The following is a 15193-nucleotide window of genomic DNA, read 5'->3' on the forward strand; positions in this document are numbered from 1 at the left end:
TTGTGCTGTGTGGGATGCCGCCTCAGCATGGCCTGATGAGCAGTGCCATGTCTGCGCCCAGGATCCAAACTGGCGAAACCCTGGGCCGCCAAAGCAGAGCACGCGAACTTAACCACTCGGCCATGGGACCAGCCCCAAAATAGACCTTCTTATTCCAACAGTTTTCTGTTCACGGCAAGACTGAGGGGAAGGTACAGAGATTCCCATATCCCCCCACATGCAGCGCCTCCCCCACTGTCCACACCCCACAGAGGGGCGTTGGTTACAGCTGAGGCCCTGCACCCACAGGACATCGTCTCCCAGAGCCCACAGCTTGCAGTGGGGTCGCGCGGCACCCTGCATTCTGAGGTTGTCCAAATGTGTGCCTACCATTATAATCACACAGGTAGTTTCACTGCCCCAAAAATCCTGCCAGTCACTGACTTTTAAACAGGCTTTTTTTTTTTTAAGCTTTTTTTTTTAAAGCTTTTTTTTGTTTTTTCCTTTTTCTTCCCAAAGCCCCCCAGTACATAGTTGTATATTCGTCGTTGTGGATCCTTCTAGTTGTGGCATGTGGGACGCTGCCTCAGCATGGTTTGATGAGCAGTGCCATGTCCGCGCCCAGGATTCGAACCAATGAAACACTGGGCCACCTGAAGCGGAGTGCACGAACCTAACCACTCAGCCATGGGGCCAGCCCCATTAAACAGGCTTTTAACTGTCAAAGTTAAGGGTCAGCTGAGTTGTTCACTTAGTGGTGTAGACATGGGGCTGCACCCCGCCACGTACACGTCAGCAGGAAGCTGTGTCCTGAGGGGTCTGTAGTGGTCCCCAGGGGCCGCAGCCCCAGTCAGCTGGTTTGGATGTTTGTGGGAGGTCCAATGTCCTCCACCGCGTGCAGGAAGGGCCCCAAGCAAAGAGCGGTCCGGCTGGGTTTCTCCTGGAGCAAGTCCATGAGTGAGGTTTGTTCCAAAGGAGCCATTGCTGGTTGTCGCTGGGAACTGAAAGAGCAAGCGGGTGTCAGGTCAGGGCCGCGTAACTGAGTAGGGGCGCAGTCAGGCAGCAAGGCACCTGGGGGTCCTTTGAGTGAGGACTGTCCAGGTGGGACGAGTAGCCAGAGGATTCAGCTGTGCCCTCAGCCCGGCTCCGGGCACTTGGGGCCCATACTGGCCGGACCAGCCCCCAGCCGCAGGGCATGGGCAAGCACGGCCCGGTCAGTACAGCACTGGGCGCTCGTCCAGGACCCGAGGACACGCTTCCAGGGTTGCCGTTGCCTGCCCTCCTGGGAAAGCGCACTCGTGGTGTGAACGCTGCTCTCCCCTCAAAGGCACATCCAGGACCCTGCTAGCCAGCGGTTGACATGGAACAAGTCCCCAAAGAGTGTTCTCGTCATCAAGAAGATCCGTGACGCCAGCCTGCTCCAGCCCTTCAAGGAGCTCTGCATGTACCTGATGGAGGTGAGCGGGCCGGGGGGCGACCCACAGCTCCCCTCTGCCCTCCTGCTTCATTTGCGCCGGTGGGATTCCACCTGCCACAGTGGAAACTGATGCTTGCTGACGCTCCACAACATGCTCATCTGGGCTGGCTGGGGGCTCAGGGAGGGGAACACGGGGCTGGGGAGGGGGTCGTGGAGCCAGCCTCCTATCAGGTGTCCACGCTTCTGATTCCGTAGCTGGTAAAGTTAGGAGGCTCTCTCCAGAAAAGTGGCTTCCATAGCAAGCGTCGCAGACCCTCCAGCAAGATGGAAATCTGCGAGATGAGCAGATTGGAAGCCGTTTGCCGGCCAAGACAGAGGACTCGCTTCCCCCTTGTCCTGCGACGCCCAGGCCTAAAGGCGGCTTTGTGAAGGAGCAGCACCATCTGAACTGGGTCTCGTTTGTGGGCTGACGTGCCATTCTCCCTTCTAGGAGAACAACATGATTGTGTATGTGGAGAAGAAAGTTCTAGAAGACCCTGCCATAGTGAGTGACGACAGCTTTGGGCCAGTGAAGAGGAAGTTCTGCACCTTCAGAGAAGGCGAGTTGTCCTTGGGTTCTGTCGGTGGTTGACTGGGCGCCAGCCCAGGTGAGACGGGAGCCCCTAGCGCCCCTGCTCCGTCTGGGCGGCTCTGCCCTGCAGCGCCAAGGGCTCGTGACGGTTTTCCTTGTGTTCGCTGCTGTGTTTTCTAGATTATGACGACATTTCCAATCAGATCGACCTCATCATCTGCCTGGGGGGGGACGGGACCCTGCTCTACGCCTCCTCCCTCTTCCAGGTGAGGCTCGGCGGCCTCTGTCTTGCGGGCTTGCACAGCCTGAGGAGGGTTCGCCCCCCTCTCGTCTCCTTCCCTATGCTGGGCAGCTGGTGCACGTTCCCACTGAGGCTCACTGGATTTTCCTGTGAGCCCGCTTGTTGGTTGTAGAGCAGCTCTGCGATGATGCCAGGCGAGCCTCTGCTCTGGGTGCTTGAAGCTGTGGGTGGCTGGGCATTCCCATGCTCAGGAGTGCTGGTGGCAAGTGGCGTGGGCAGGCCCAGAGAAGGGCGCGGGGTGGGAGGAGAGGGCTGCAGGGGAGAAACAGTCCTGGGGGCGGCTGCGGTCCACACACAGATGGCATTCGCAAGCTGCGCTGCGTGGCTGTGTTGGGCGGGGGCCCAGGACAGGTGGGGGCAGCAGCTGCAGGCTGATCCTCCAGGGCATCAGGGGAAACGCTCTGGGGGTGCCAGAGGGTGAGGGTCTACACAGGAGCCCACCCTCCCCACAAGGCAAGGTTCCTGCAGGGACCCAGCTGAGGTGCGTTAGATGGTCAGGCATGGGGGCCCTTGGAGAGCCACCTGCAAGTGACAGGGCAGCCACCGGGGCACAAGGGTCAGGTCCTGCAGGCGGTGTGGACCGGGGCCTCAGCACCCCAGAACACACACCCACTGAGGCTGGAACCCTGAAGAGTCAGCTTGGGCGAGGCCGGAAGTCGAGGTGCTGGGGGCGGCCCTCCCGCCCACCGCATCCAGCCGCCTCGAAGCTGCCGCTCCTGCCCGCCTCCCTCCGAGGCTCCCCCGCCTGCTACCATCCCGCTCCTCCCCCTCGAAGGGCTGCAGAGTGCCCTGCTGGGGACCACAAGTCCCACTCTCAGGCCCACTGCCCCGTCGGGTCTTCCTACCTAGAACCTATGAGGCACGGTCTCCACGGGTCAGAGCCTGGTGGCGCTGGAGTGGCCGTGATCGCCTCATGTCCAGCCCTCATCAGCTCCTTCCTGTCCTCTGTGGTCAGTGGGCTGGTCAGTCCTCTTGCCTTTGTTTCTCACTGGCTCTCCACATTGCTACTTCTCTAGGCTCCCTGACTCCCTGCTGACCTCAGGTGTGGTCGCTGAGTCAGCCCTGCTGGCCCCGCCCCCCCCAGAACACGTCAGCCCCCTGCCCATGCCTGGCGCAGAGCCTGCCCTCATGTCCCCTCCTGGGGGTGGTCAGGGGTGGGGCGGTTGGTGCTCGGGTGCCTTTGCAGTGGACTGGCCAGCTGAGTGACCTGCCTCATTGGCTCACAGGGCAGCGTGCCTCCGGTCATGGCTTTTCACCTGGGCTCCCTGGGCTTCCTGACCCCCTTCAACTTTGAGAACTTTCAGTCCCAAGTTACTCAGGTGATACAGGGTGAGTCGGAATGTTCTGGAACCCACAAGCAGTTCTGAACATGAGATTGTCTTCTCACTTGGTTTCTGGCTTTTTAAATGATGCATAGAGCAACATGTAAGTGTTTCCAGATTCAGAGATTTCTGAATTCTGAATGGTTCAGACGTGTTTTTCCTGATGCTAAGGAGAGAGCAGGTCCCAGGTTGAAGCTGCTGTGTGTGTTGAGTAGCAGTGAACTATGTTCACAGAAGTGTTGCTCTCAATTTGGGAGAAGGATCAGGGGTCTCTGGTCTGCTTCCTGTGGGGTGCTGCCGCCCATCCCTGCTGACCTCGCTGGCTGTGACCCCTGCCGGCCCCCAGGGAATGCAGCTGTTGTTCTCCGGAGCCGGCTGAAGGTCAGGGTCGTGAAGGAGCTTCGAGGGAAGATGGCCATCCCCAACGGGATCAGCGAGAACGGGGTGCTGGCTACAGACCTGGACACAGAGGTCGGGAAGCAGGTCATGCAGTACCAGGTCTGTGGACACGTCCCCCCCAGCTCCAGGCCGTGCCCTTACTGTCTTCTGGCTTTGGGGAGGGGCACGGGGTGGAGGCCTTTGGGCTGGAACCCTGGGGGAGCCCCTTGTCCTCAGCACTTTCCAGAGAGCCCAGGAGCAGCACAGGTGCCTGAGGGCAGACCCACTGGGAGGTGCTGCCCAGCCCCTCAATGTGCTGTGGCCTGGCCATCCCCCAGGTCTTGAATGAGGTGGTGATCGACAGAGGTCCCTCCTCATACCTGTCCAACGTGGACGTCTACCTGAACGGGCACCTCATCACCACGGTGCAGGGCGACGGTAGGCGGGCATCGGGCAGCCCTGGGAATTCTGTATGGGCAGGGGGATGGGGGATGGTGACCAGGGAGAGTGACCATGTTGCCTGTCCACAGGGGTGATTGTCTCCACCCCGACGGGCAGCACGGCGTATGCGGCTGCAGCTGGGGCCTCCATGATCCACCCCAACGTGCCAGCCATCATGATCACACCTATCTGCCCCCACTCACTGTCATTCCGGCCCATTGTGGTCCCTGCAGGGGTCGAGCTGAAGGTCAGAGCCCCCCTTTCACCTTTTCTGGTTTGAGCCATTGCCCAGGGCCTGGAGTGCTGACCACCCACTCTGGCCTGAGGCTACCTTGTCCCCCACGCCCCTCCTCCTGTGATCCCGTTACCTCCCTAGCTGTGACCCCAGTGCCCACTGGGCCATGGGCCCCACCTTGCTGGGTGCTGGATGGGGCTTCATGCCCACTCTGGTCTCTCTGCTGGGTTCATGCTGCCAAGGGTCTGGTCGGTGGGGGCGGCGCTGCGAGCTGGGCCAGCCCCTCAGGCAGGGGTTTCGGCCTGCAGTGTGAGGCTGGTGCACATTGCATGGGCCAGGACAAGTAGCCCTAGGTGAGGAATGACCCCTGCCCAACATGCCCCCTGGGACCTCTGTCCTGGTGTCTGGCCCATCCCTGCTGCCGCTCTGCCTCCACCTCATTCTTCCCCTGCCCCACGCACCCACTGCAGGCCGTTGCAGGCCAGCGTGTCCCTGGCTGTGAGCCCTGGTGGGCGGGGCTCCATCTGTAGGTTGCAGTGAGCTCAGGGCTGGAGCCAGATGCCTGGCCCTATCTTCCTGCCATGGGTGGGTGAGTGGCAATTCTGGGCCTGGGGAGATGCCCGTTCCCTGTTCCCTGGGACTGGTGTCAGCAAGACACGAGTTGATGCCTTCACAGCCTGGAACTGGCCTTGGCACGCAGTGGGCACTTGTGTTGTCTGTGAGGTTCCTCCTGGCCGGGGCTCCCCTCCCTGGGTGGGGTCCAAGGGCTCAGCAGTAGGCGCCTGAGTCCACACCTGTCCTGCTTGACCCCTTCAGATCATGCTGTCACCGGAAGCTAGGAACACCGCCTGGGTGTCCTTTGATGGACGAAAGAGACAGGAGATCCGCCACGGAGACAGGTGTGTGCCCGCAGGGCTGGAGTGAGGCATGAGGAGCATGTGTGGGCCCTGGAGGCAGTGTTCTGCCACTGAGAGCCTGGACGGGTCTCTGTCCCCCAGGTCTCACATGGTTATGGCGGGGTCTATGTCTGTCAGGCAGCCAGTCACACCCAGATTGCAGCACAAGGCCTCACATTCTGCTGTGCCTATGAGTGACAGACCCAGGGCCCCTCACCCCGGCCACTCTCCTGCCTTGGCACCCCTGCCACTGCACCTGTCTGCCCTGTCCCCTCATCCTGCCCACTCCCCCAACCCGTGGGGTCCCCTCCAGCTGTACCTATCTGCTCTGTCCCCTCATCCTGCCCACTCCCCCAGCTCGTGGGGTCCCTTCCAGCTGCACCTGTCTGCCCCGTCCCCTCATCCTGCCTGCTCTCCCAGTCCCTAGGGTCCCCTCGGCTGCACCTGTCTGCCCCGCCCCTCATCCTGCCCACTCCCCCCGCCCGGATGGTCCCCTCCAACTGCACCTGTCTGCCCCATCCCCTCATCCTGCCTGCTCCCCCAGTCCATGGGGTCCCCTCGGCTGCACCTGTCTGCCCCGTCCCCTCATCCTGCCTGCTACCGTAGTCTGTGGGGCCCCCTCCATGGACTTGGATGGGCTAAGGGAGTCTGTGGTTCTGTCCCAGGATTCCTTGGTACAGCAGCACCACTGAGCCCTCAGCCTGTGAGTCTCCTTGGGGCTAGACCGAAAGGCACCACACTGCCTGGCCCCCTGCCCCTGGGGCATCAGAGGACCTGGGCCCAGGCTGAGTGGCAAGTGATGGGAGCAGAGCTGAGATGGGCCGCAGCTGGGCTAGGGAGCCGCATCCCAAATGGCTCCCTGCCAGTTAGGGTGGGTGCGGCCCTCAGGCAGGGCTCTGGGACTGGGCCAGGCAGGCCAGGCGCTCCTCGCCCAGCCCTGGAAGGTGCCCTGGGCTCACCTGTGCCGTGCGCGTGTCTCTTCTGTCGCAGCATCAGCATCACTACCTCTTGCTACCCCCTGCCCTCCATCTGCGTCCGAGACCCCGTGAGCGACTGGTTTGAGAGCCTGGCTCAGTGTCTGCACTGGAACGTGCGGAAGAAGCAGGCCCACTTCCCAGAGGAGGAGGAGGAGGAAGTCTAGGCTGCGCTCCTCGTCCACACTCAGGACCCTGAGCCTGAAGCTTCTCTGGTTCTTCCTTTCCTTTTCTGCCTCCTTCTTGCTCACCCTCCAGGGGAAAAGCCAGCCTGAACACGTGCTGTGAACAGTTGTGTGCCCCGCTGGGCACCAGACTCCATGTCACTTCTGTCTGTAGCCAGAGGAAGAGCCTGGAATCTGCCTTTTATGACCAGATCAGCTGTTTTTAACATTTTAAATCTGACTCTTTTGCATTTCTAAGGAAGCAAAAAGTGAGCAGTGGCCCAGAGCTCTGAGGTTGGCACCACGTGCACCATGTCGTGGTCAGAGCCCCATCCTGGGGCTGGGATCCTGGGGCCGGGGCCCCGAGCTGGATGGGCTCTTTGTAATCCCTTGTCAGGAAACTTTTCCGTAAATCAGTCTATTAAAATTCAGAGGGGATCAGATCCGATTGATCTTTCTTTGGTGTTAGAAAATAAATGTCCTGTAGCCACACATCTTCCCTTAGCTGCCACAATTTCCCCCTTAATCCTGCGCTCTTTTTCCCCGAAACCTTCTTGAGGGGAACACTTTCGCAAAGAGTAGCTTGTTGGTTGATTGGCCGGGCTATTGGGTGGGTGGGCCCCCCCCCCCCCCCAGGCCAGCAGTGAGTCTGCCCAGACCCCCGCCGTGGGCCCGAGGCTCTCGTGTTCCCCCTGTGCTTGGGTGTGACAGGTGCCACCACATCATGGCCTGGTGAGCCTGGCGGTGGCCTGGTGGTGGCCAGGTGAGAGGTCGGACCACACACATTCCTCACAAAGCAGGCACAGCACTCCCTGCCGGGAAGATGTTTTAAAGCCTGTGTATACTTTTTAGAGATTCTTGTAAACCTTCTGAAGTGCTTACGTACAGATTTTATTGTACACACTTCGAAGACTTCAGAGGGAAGGGGGTTTGTACTCCCATGAAATGGAGCCTTGTCCCATGTTTCCACTGTGTTCTGTGATGTTGTGCACTGGGACCATTCTGTCCAGTCTAGCATGATCGCCTAGGGCGACAGTCCACGAGAGAGACGGGTGCTTCTCAGTTAGAAAGCCTGGTACAGACGGGTGCTTCTTGGTTCGAAAGCCTGGTACTTTGCAGTTGTAACAAGTTCAGGACAAATTGGTTAGTGAGGAGAGTGGTGGTGGTGACACTGTGTTGACTCTGTTCCTGCTTCTCCGGTGGGTCTTGGGCTTCCAGGGAGACTCCCATCATTCCTGCAGCCGCTCCTCCATCAGCCAGCCGGTGGGGCGTGTGCACATGTGTTTACCACATGGGGCCAGAGCCTGTGTGGAGTCTGGTGGAGCCATGGCTCAGTGTGCACATGGCCACGGCCCCTGGTTACTGTCACCTAACAAGCGTCCTGAGTACGGGCATCTGCTTGTGAGTGACTTTGAGTTGCATTTTCATCTGCTAAATTGGCAAGAGCTGAAAGAGATGAATGCCCACCCTTCCTTGGACTCGCTTCAGCAGTGACGGGCGGGGGCCGCACTTGCCCCCTTGGAGGTCGCGTGCTTCAGTCTCGTGCTGATAGATGGTGTCCAGGGCCACACGTGCGGCTGCCCTCAGTCAGGGGTCTCCCCAGAGCAGGCTCTGCACCGAGCGCTGTCCCCTGCACTTGCCGGTCTGGGCACCTCTGTGTCTCGGCCTCAGTGGGAGCTGGCAGTGGGCCTGGGGTTGGAGACACTGGGGCTCTCACCACCTGTCCGTGGGCACTGGCCCCAGCTAGAGGCCCGCCCGTCCTCCCGCCAGCTGAGAGTGAGCCAAACCCAAACTCCCAGCTTTCGGTCCAGAAGCAAGTGGCGTCCAGAATTCAGATCACTCACTTGGGAAAACAAGTGTCAAGCAAGTCCTCAAACGGCATAATGTTGGAATGATCTAGAAAACTTTGGATTTTTTTAAGTCACTTCTTAATGTTTCATATTGTTAATATCTTGAAATTTTGTTAAATGTTGTTGAAAGCCTTATTACTATTTTCGGATCCTTTCAATAAACAGACTTCTTTAAAAAGTTGGGTTGAGTGACCGTTTTATTTGGGTCTTGGTAACCAACACAAAGATGCTGAGGGAGGTGGCTGGGGCCTCTGGAGCTGCAGACACCTTGAGCGTGCCCTCGGCCGCAGGAGGGACAGGTCGCTCAGCAGCCCCACCCTGCATCCTGGCCCAAGTGCCCCATCAGCCTTGCTGTTGGCACCGGCCAGCTCTGGGGTTGGGCAGTGTCCTCCCCAAAGAGGCGTGCTGCTCGGGGCTGTGCCCACAGCCGCCTGTCCTACAGAGAGGAGCAGAAGCCTGGGGGGTGCAGAGCCTACAGAATGGACCCCACCCCGAGGCACATCGGAGGGTGGGCTGAGGGGACCCCAGGGAGGGGCTCTGCCAGTCCTGCCGTCCCCAGGACCCCAGAGAGTTCAGGAACCTCTCCCCCACAGCTCCATCCAGGCATGTGAGGGTTGGGGGCATGGGCCTGCTCCCCTGCTCCCTCCAGTTCCCATGGCTCCTGCCTTGAGCAGGCCTCCGTGAATGAGGGGTGAGGCTTGGCTGGGAACCAAAGTGGGTGCTGCCAACACGCATATGGACACAGCCCTGTGGGCAGAGCCCAGGAGAAACTGAACAGCCACCCCCGTGGGCACCTGCTCCTCAGGCAGCCCTGACCCCTGCTTGGGGCTCTGGTGCTGAAAGGACACCCAGATGTGGCATTCCTGGCCATCCGAGGGATGGTTGTAAACGGAGACCAGGGCCAAGCAGTTGAGCCGTCCCCCAGTCTCCCTGTCCCTTTCAGGCCAGCCCTGGAGCGTCAGCCTCCCAGGGCCGTGTGCGGTCTCTGCCCGCCCTGCCCCAGGACCCGCCACTCTGCCTACCAGAAACAAGTGGGTCTCCACTTCTCCGTGGGAGGTCCTTTTCCATCCAGGCATGGGGGTGGGGGGGGCATGCCGCCTTCCTGCCCAGGTGTCCTGGCGTCCATGAGGCATCTGCTGCCCCCTCTGCCATAAGGTTCAGCAGCGCAGTCCTGTCTGCTGAGAAGCAGGTGTGTCTGGTTGGTTTCCGGGGGCACCGCGGGTGAAGCCGCCACCGCGGCAGGGCAGGGGCCGGGATGGGCCCTGGCACCCTGGGCCTCAGGACCCCAGAGCCTCTGAGGACTCGAGCTGCAGTGTCCATGGACCCCAGGCTGGATGTTGTCCCCTCTGGTGGCAGGGTGCCTACTTTTAGGGCAGGGGCCAGGCCCAGCCAGCCAGAGTTTCTCGGCCAGAGGGCTGGGCTCACTGCTGTCATGGGCACTCCCACAGGGTCACACTGCTCTGCAAAGGATGTTGACCTTTGAGCCTTGACCTCTGGGCCTTGGGGAGCACATCAAAGGGGGCAGGGCGGCACAGAAGCCACAGGCCAGGGGCCCCAGGACATTTCCTGACCCAGCTGGTAGAGCATTTCTATGGGCTCAAGCCTCAGGCCACTCCAAGCTTCCAGTCTTCAAGGCAGCAGCCTTGGAAACCTTTTCTGACCTTTATGTCTGTCTCTGAGCAGCGCCAGGGCCAGACTGCACCCCAGGTCTCTGCTGGGTGCCCCACCTGGCCGGCCTCCCTTCTCTCAGGCCAGGCCTTGCATGCACAGGCTCCACGTCACAGCAGCGTCCACCCAAAGAGCAGTGGCTCTCCTCTTGCCCAGCGGTGGCTGGGGCCTGGGCCAGGCCTATCCTGCCCTGAGGTTCTCACATCTGGGAGCCACTGGGTACTGGGAACCACTGGGTACTAGGAACCGGGAAATCTGCCTGGGGGAGAACAGGTGCGGAGAGGGAAGTGAGGGGACCCAGGATCTGGAGGAGCCCAGAGAGGTCGGTGGGGGTGACAAGACGGGAGAGGAGGTGGGAACTGGAGAGTCACCCCATGGAGGAGGTCAACACTTCTGGCACCTTCTGCCCCAGAAAGATCCAGGCCCGAGCTCAGGCTGCCTCAGAATCTGGAAACACTGAAGATGGGTGGGAAGAAACAAGCCCGTGGCGCAGTTGGGGGAGGGTGGGTGGGGTATGTCTGAGCACCTGCAGCAGGACCCTCAGAGGCTCCCGGCTCCCAGAAGCCATGCCGGCCAGTGCCCTTCCCACGGGCGGCCTGGGCTGGCAGTGGGCCCTCCTGCCCTCCCGTCCTGTCCAGGCCTCCAGTTGAGGACGGCCTTCCTCCTCAGGAGCATGGAGGGCAGAGGCACGGCCTGACCCTGGCCCGTGGCTTCCTTAAGCATGGTGGCCAGGCGAGCCCTCCCTTCCCCACCCCAGGGTCACCAGGACTGGCCCGAAGCAGCAGGGAGCCTCCCCCCAACCCTGTGGTTCTGCTTCCATGATCTTTTGCCCCTGCCCCAGGGGAAAGGAGCTTTCATGGGGCCCTCCCTGCTATGGCAGTGCCCGCTCTGGAACCCAGAGGCTGAGCCCCAGGGGCAGAGGCTGCAGGTGCCCCTGCCAGGGTCAGGCCAAGGTGCGGATGAGGTGGAGTCAGCCCAAGGCAGGGGTCACACTGCAGGGAGTAGGGGCGGGAGCCCAAAGGGCTTCCAGGGAGGGTTTTTGCCCCTGGTTTGGGGACAGGGCTGTCCTTCCTAACAGCTTTCCTGGAGGCCGACTGGCTCTTGCTGTTGTCCCAGGCAGGGAAGGACCCAGGAAGGTGGCAGAGCAGAACCCGCTGGGGACAATTTCATTCCTGCCTTCTGGAAGAGCACTCTTTAAACGTCATCCAAACCCTGAAGAAAAGAGTTGTCGGGAAGGGGGCCCAGCACCTGGTCAGGTCCTCGAGGTCAGCAGCCGCCAGAGCGTCCCAGGGGGAGGCGGGCTGGGCAGGGCCTGACACATCAGCTAGAACTTCTGCTCTGCGGGCAGGGCTCAGGGGAGCCTTGAGGCAGACTCGGGGCTTCCACCGGTCGGTTTCCTTCTCCCCAAGGACAGCTTCCTAACGGACTCTGTCGGTCTATTCCAGAATCTCCCACGGGCAAATTAGCAAAGAGGCTTAAATGGCCACATTCAAAGCTGACAAGGGTGTGGAGAATCCTGGCTAGTCTATGCTCTTTAACCCAAAAATTCTCTCTTGGGATCCAGTCAAGAAGAAATCGAAACTCTAGCAAAGGCAGATAAAAACACACAGATCCGTTTGTTGCGGCCTCCCTCGGGGCTGAACATGCGACACAGCCCAAAGGTGGAATTATTCATGCTGCCTTCACAGGCAGCAAAGCAATGTTTCCTAAGAATGTTTAGAGACAAGAACTGTTAACAGGACGAAGAGAAAGGGGCAGGATATAAACTCGGGAAATGTGTCCATGGAGCAAAGCCTTCCTCAGGCAGTGGCTGGAGGCCTGGGGGGGTGCTGTCCTCTGTGCTGGGGGTCCCTGCCTGGGAGGGGAAGGTGCCCAGGCTCCCCGACATCATTTCAAAATTGTTAAAATGCACTGTCTCAGATGAAATGTAAGAAAGATTTTGCTTTAAAATTTTTTAGTTTTTGTAAATTTGCTTTTGCAATTATTTGGCTACAAATGACTGACCACCAACAACCTGGACCACTGGGGAGTCATCAAGGATCTCAGGGTTTTAAAAAGAATAAAATACCTTGGGGTAAATTTAACTAAGGAGGTGAAGGACCTATATAATGAAAATTACAAGGCCTTTCTGAGAGAATTGGATGACGACATAAGGAGATGGAAAGACATTCCATGTACATGGATTGGAAGAATAAACATAGTTAAAATGTTCGTTCTACCTAAAGCAATCTACAGATTCAATGCCATCCCAATCAGAATCCCAATGACATTCTTTACAGAATTAGAACAAAGAATCCTATAGTTCATATGGGGCAACAAAAGACCCCGAATTGCTAAAGCAATCCTGAGAAAAAAGAACAAAACGGGAGGCATCACAATCCCTGACTTCAAAACATACTACAAAGCTACAGTGATCAAAACAGCATGGTACTGGCACAAAAACAGGTGCACAGATCAATGGAACAGAATTGAAAGCCCAGAAATAAAACCACACATCTATGGACAGCTTATCTTCGACAAAGGAGCTGAGGGCATACAATGGAGAAAAGAAAGTCTTTTCAACAAATGGTGCTGGGAAAACTGGAAAGCCATATGTAAAAGAATGAAAATTGACCATTCTTTTTCAGCATTCACCAAAATAAACTCAAAATGGATCAAAGACCTAAAGGTGAGACCTGAAACCATAAGGCTTCTGGAAGAAAACATAGGCAGTACACTCTTTTGGACACCATGCCTTCTCAGAGAAGGGAAACAATAGAAAGAATAAACAAATGGGACTTCATCCGACTAAAGAGCTTCTTCAAGGCAAATGAAATCAGGATTGAAACAAAAAAACAACCCACTAACTGGGAAAAAATATTTGCAAGTCATATATCTGACAAAGGCTTAATATCCATAATATATAAAGAACTCTCACAACTCAACAACAAAACATCAAACAACCCAATCAAAAAATGGGCTGGAGACATGAACAGACATTTCTCCAAAGAAGATATACGGATGGCCAATAGGCACATGAAAAGATGCTCATCATCGCTGATCATCAGGGAAATGCAAATCAAAACTACACTAAGATATCACCTTACACCCATTAGAATGACAAAAATATCTAAAACTAATAGTAACAAATGTTGGAGAGGTTGTGGAGAAAAAGGAACCCTCATACACTGCCGGTGGGAATGCAATCTGGTGCAGCCACTATGGAAAACAGTATGGAGATTCCTCAAAAAACTCAAAATAGAACTACCATACGATCCAGCCATCCCATTACTGGGTATTTATCCAAAGAGCTTGAAGTCAGCAATCCCAAAAGTCCTATGCACCCCAATGTTCACTGCAGCATTATTTACAATAGCCAAGACGTGGAAGCAACCTAAGTGTCCATCAACAGATGATTGGACAAAGAAGATGTGGTACATATATACAATGGAATACTACTCAGCTGCAAAACAGAACAAAATCATTCCATTTGCAATAACATGGATGGACCTTGAGAGAATTATGTTAAGTGAAATAAGCCAGCGAGAGAAGGATAATCTGTGCATGACTCCACTCATATGAGGAATTTAAAATCACGGACTAAGAATAGTTTAGTGGCTACCAAGGGAAAGGTGGGGTGGGGGGTGGGCACAAAGGGTGAAGTGGTGCACCTACAACACGACTGACAAACATTAATGTACAATTGAAATTTCACAAGATTGTAACCTATCATTAACTCAATTAAAAAAAAAAAAAGAACCTCAGGGTTTTTTGCAAAGTAGGAAAATTTACCCTGTAAACTTTGTTCACGTTGATGAAGTCCTCGCAAATACTCAACTTAGGGATTGTGGAAATTAAGGAAGGGACCTCAGCTAGGCTGGAGCCGCGGAGGCCGGCAGGGGGAGCGCGCACCCCGTCACACGCCGTCCCGTGCTCCCGGCGGGGAGAGAGGACACTGGCGTCTCCAGAGGAAGGGAAACCGCTTTACAGCGGAGAGACCTCTCTCCCCTCCGGCCACAGCCCAGCCAACGAGCAGCCGTCGGGGCCTGGACTGTCCCCCCCCGAGTGGCCGTCCTCGGAGCAGCGCCGCCCCCCCAGGAAAGCGGCTAGGACACCGCTGCTGTGTTGTCCCCGTTTGCCGCGGGTTGGTCAGGGCGTGGGCTTCCTCGAGTGCGGTTCTTCTGGCTGTTCCCAAATAAACTCGTTTGGACATAAAGTAACAGGCAGACTTGCTTTCTAGGTTGGCAGGATGACGATGGCACCTGTTACGTTCTGAGGTGCCTACGTAAGCAACACTAATTTAACTTAAGGCCGCTTTCTTTTTCCGTTTTGCCCCTTCGGGCCCAGGCCCCTAACCAGCCCCGGGCACTCGGGCCCTCCTGGGGCCAGCCCCCCCGGACCCCCGGAAACCGGCCGCAGCCTCGCCGGCGGGCACCCGGGGCCAGGCCCGTGCCCTCGTCCATTCACGGAGCCTCTGGCCAAGAGCTGAAGAACTTTATTAATTTTAAAACAATACAAAGAAAAATAAGTGAGAGTTTAACCGAAAAGTAATCTTTAAGAAGGTTAGCGATAACCCTGATCCTGAAAATACTCAGGGAGGGCAGCAGGCGAGGAGCCCCGCGCAGGCCCGGCCCTGCCGCCCCGCCGCGCCGCCCTCCCGGGGCCCGGGCCGCCCCTGGACGGAGCCCCACGGCCTGGGCGGAGCCGCCGCCGGGGTGGCCCGAGGACCCAGCGGGGCGCCTGCGTGCCGGTTCCGTCAGCCGCTGCGCTCGCTTCGTCTTCCTCTTCTCACGTGGGCGCACTGGGGCCGGATTTGCTGTCCCCTGAAACCACAACTCCGCCGGCGCCCGCGGTGGGACGGTCCGGGCTATGACAATGGCTGCGGCGGGCTGGGTGACGCCGCCGCCCCGCATCCCCCCCGCCTGGGCCGCGGTGGTACGGCCCGGACAGCCACAGTAGGCGGCCGCCATCACAGCACCACACCCCCGCCTGGGCCGCGGTGGTACGGCCCGGACAGC

General features: G+C 58.0%; 1 protein-coding gene across 2 annotated transcripts in view; it reads left to right on the forward strand.

Moving 5' to 3' along the window:
• Positions 1-8709, forward strand: part of NADK (NAD kinase) — a 24896-nt gene extending 16187 nt beyond the window's left edge. For both annotated transcript variants that reach the window (XM_046661321.1, XM_046661322.1), the window contains 9 exons: positions 1307-1436; positions 1887-1995; positions 2148-2233; positions 3495-3597; positions 3937-4088; positions 4307-4406; positions 4499-4656; positions 5461-5543; positions 6531-8709. In XM_046661321.1, the coding sequence (XP_046517277.1) occupies positions 1307-1436; positions 1887-1995; positions 2148-2233; positions 3495-3597; positions 3937-4088; positions 4307-4406; positions 4499-4656; positions 5461-5543; positions 6531-6681 (1072 nt within the window). In that variant the 3' untranslated portion in view covers positions 6682-8709. The remainder of the gene's footprint in view (positions 1-1306; positions 1437-1886; positions 1996-2147; positions 2234-3494; positions 3598-3936; positions 4089-4306; positions 4407-4498; positions 4657-5460; positions 5544-6530) is intronic.
• Positions 8710-15193: the final 6484 nt, after the last annotated feature.

This window comes from Equus quagga, chromosome 5, assembly GCF_021613505.1.
Source record: "Equus quagga isolate Etosha38 chromosome 5, UCLA_HA_Equagga_1.0, whole genome shotgun sequence".
Lineage (NCBI taxonomy): Eukaryota > Metazoa > Chordata > Mammalia > Perissodactyla > Equidae > Equus > Equus quagga.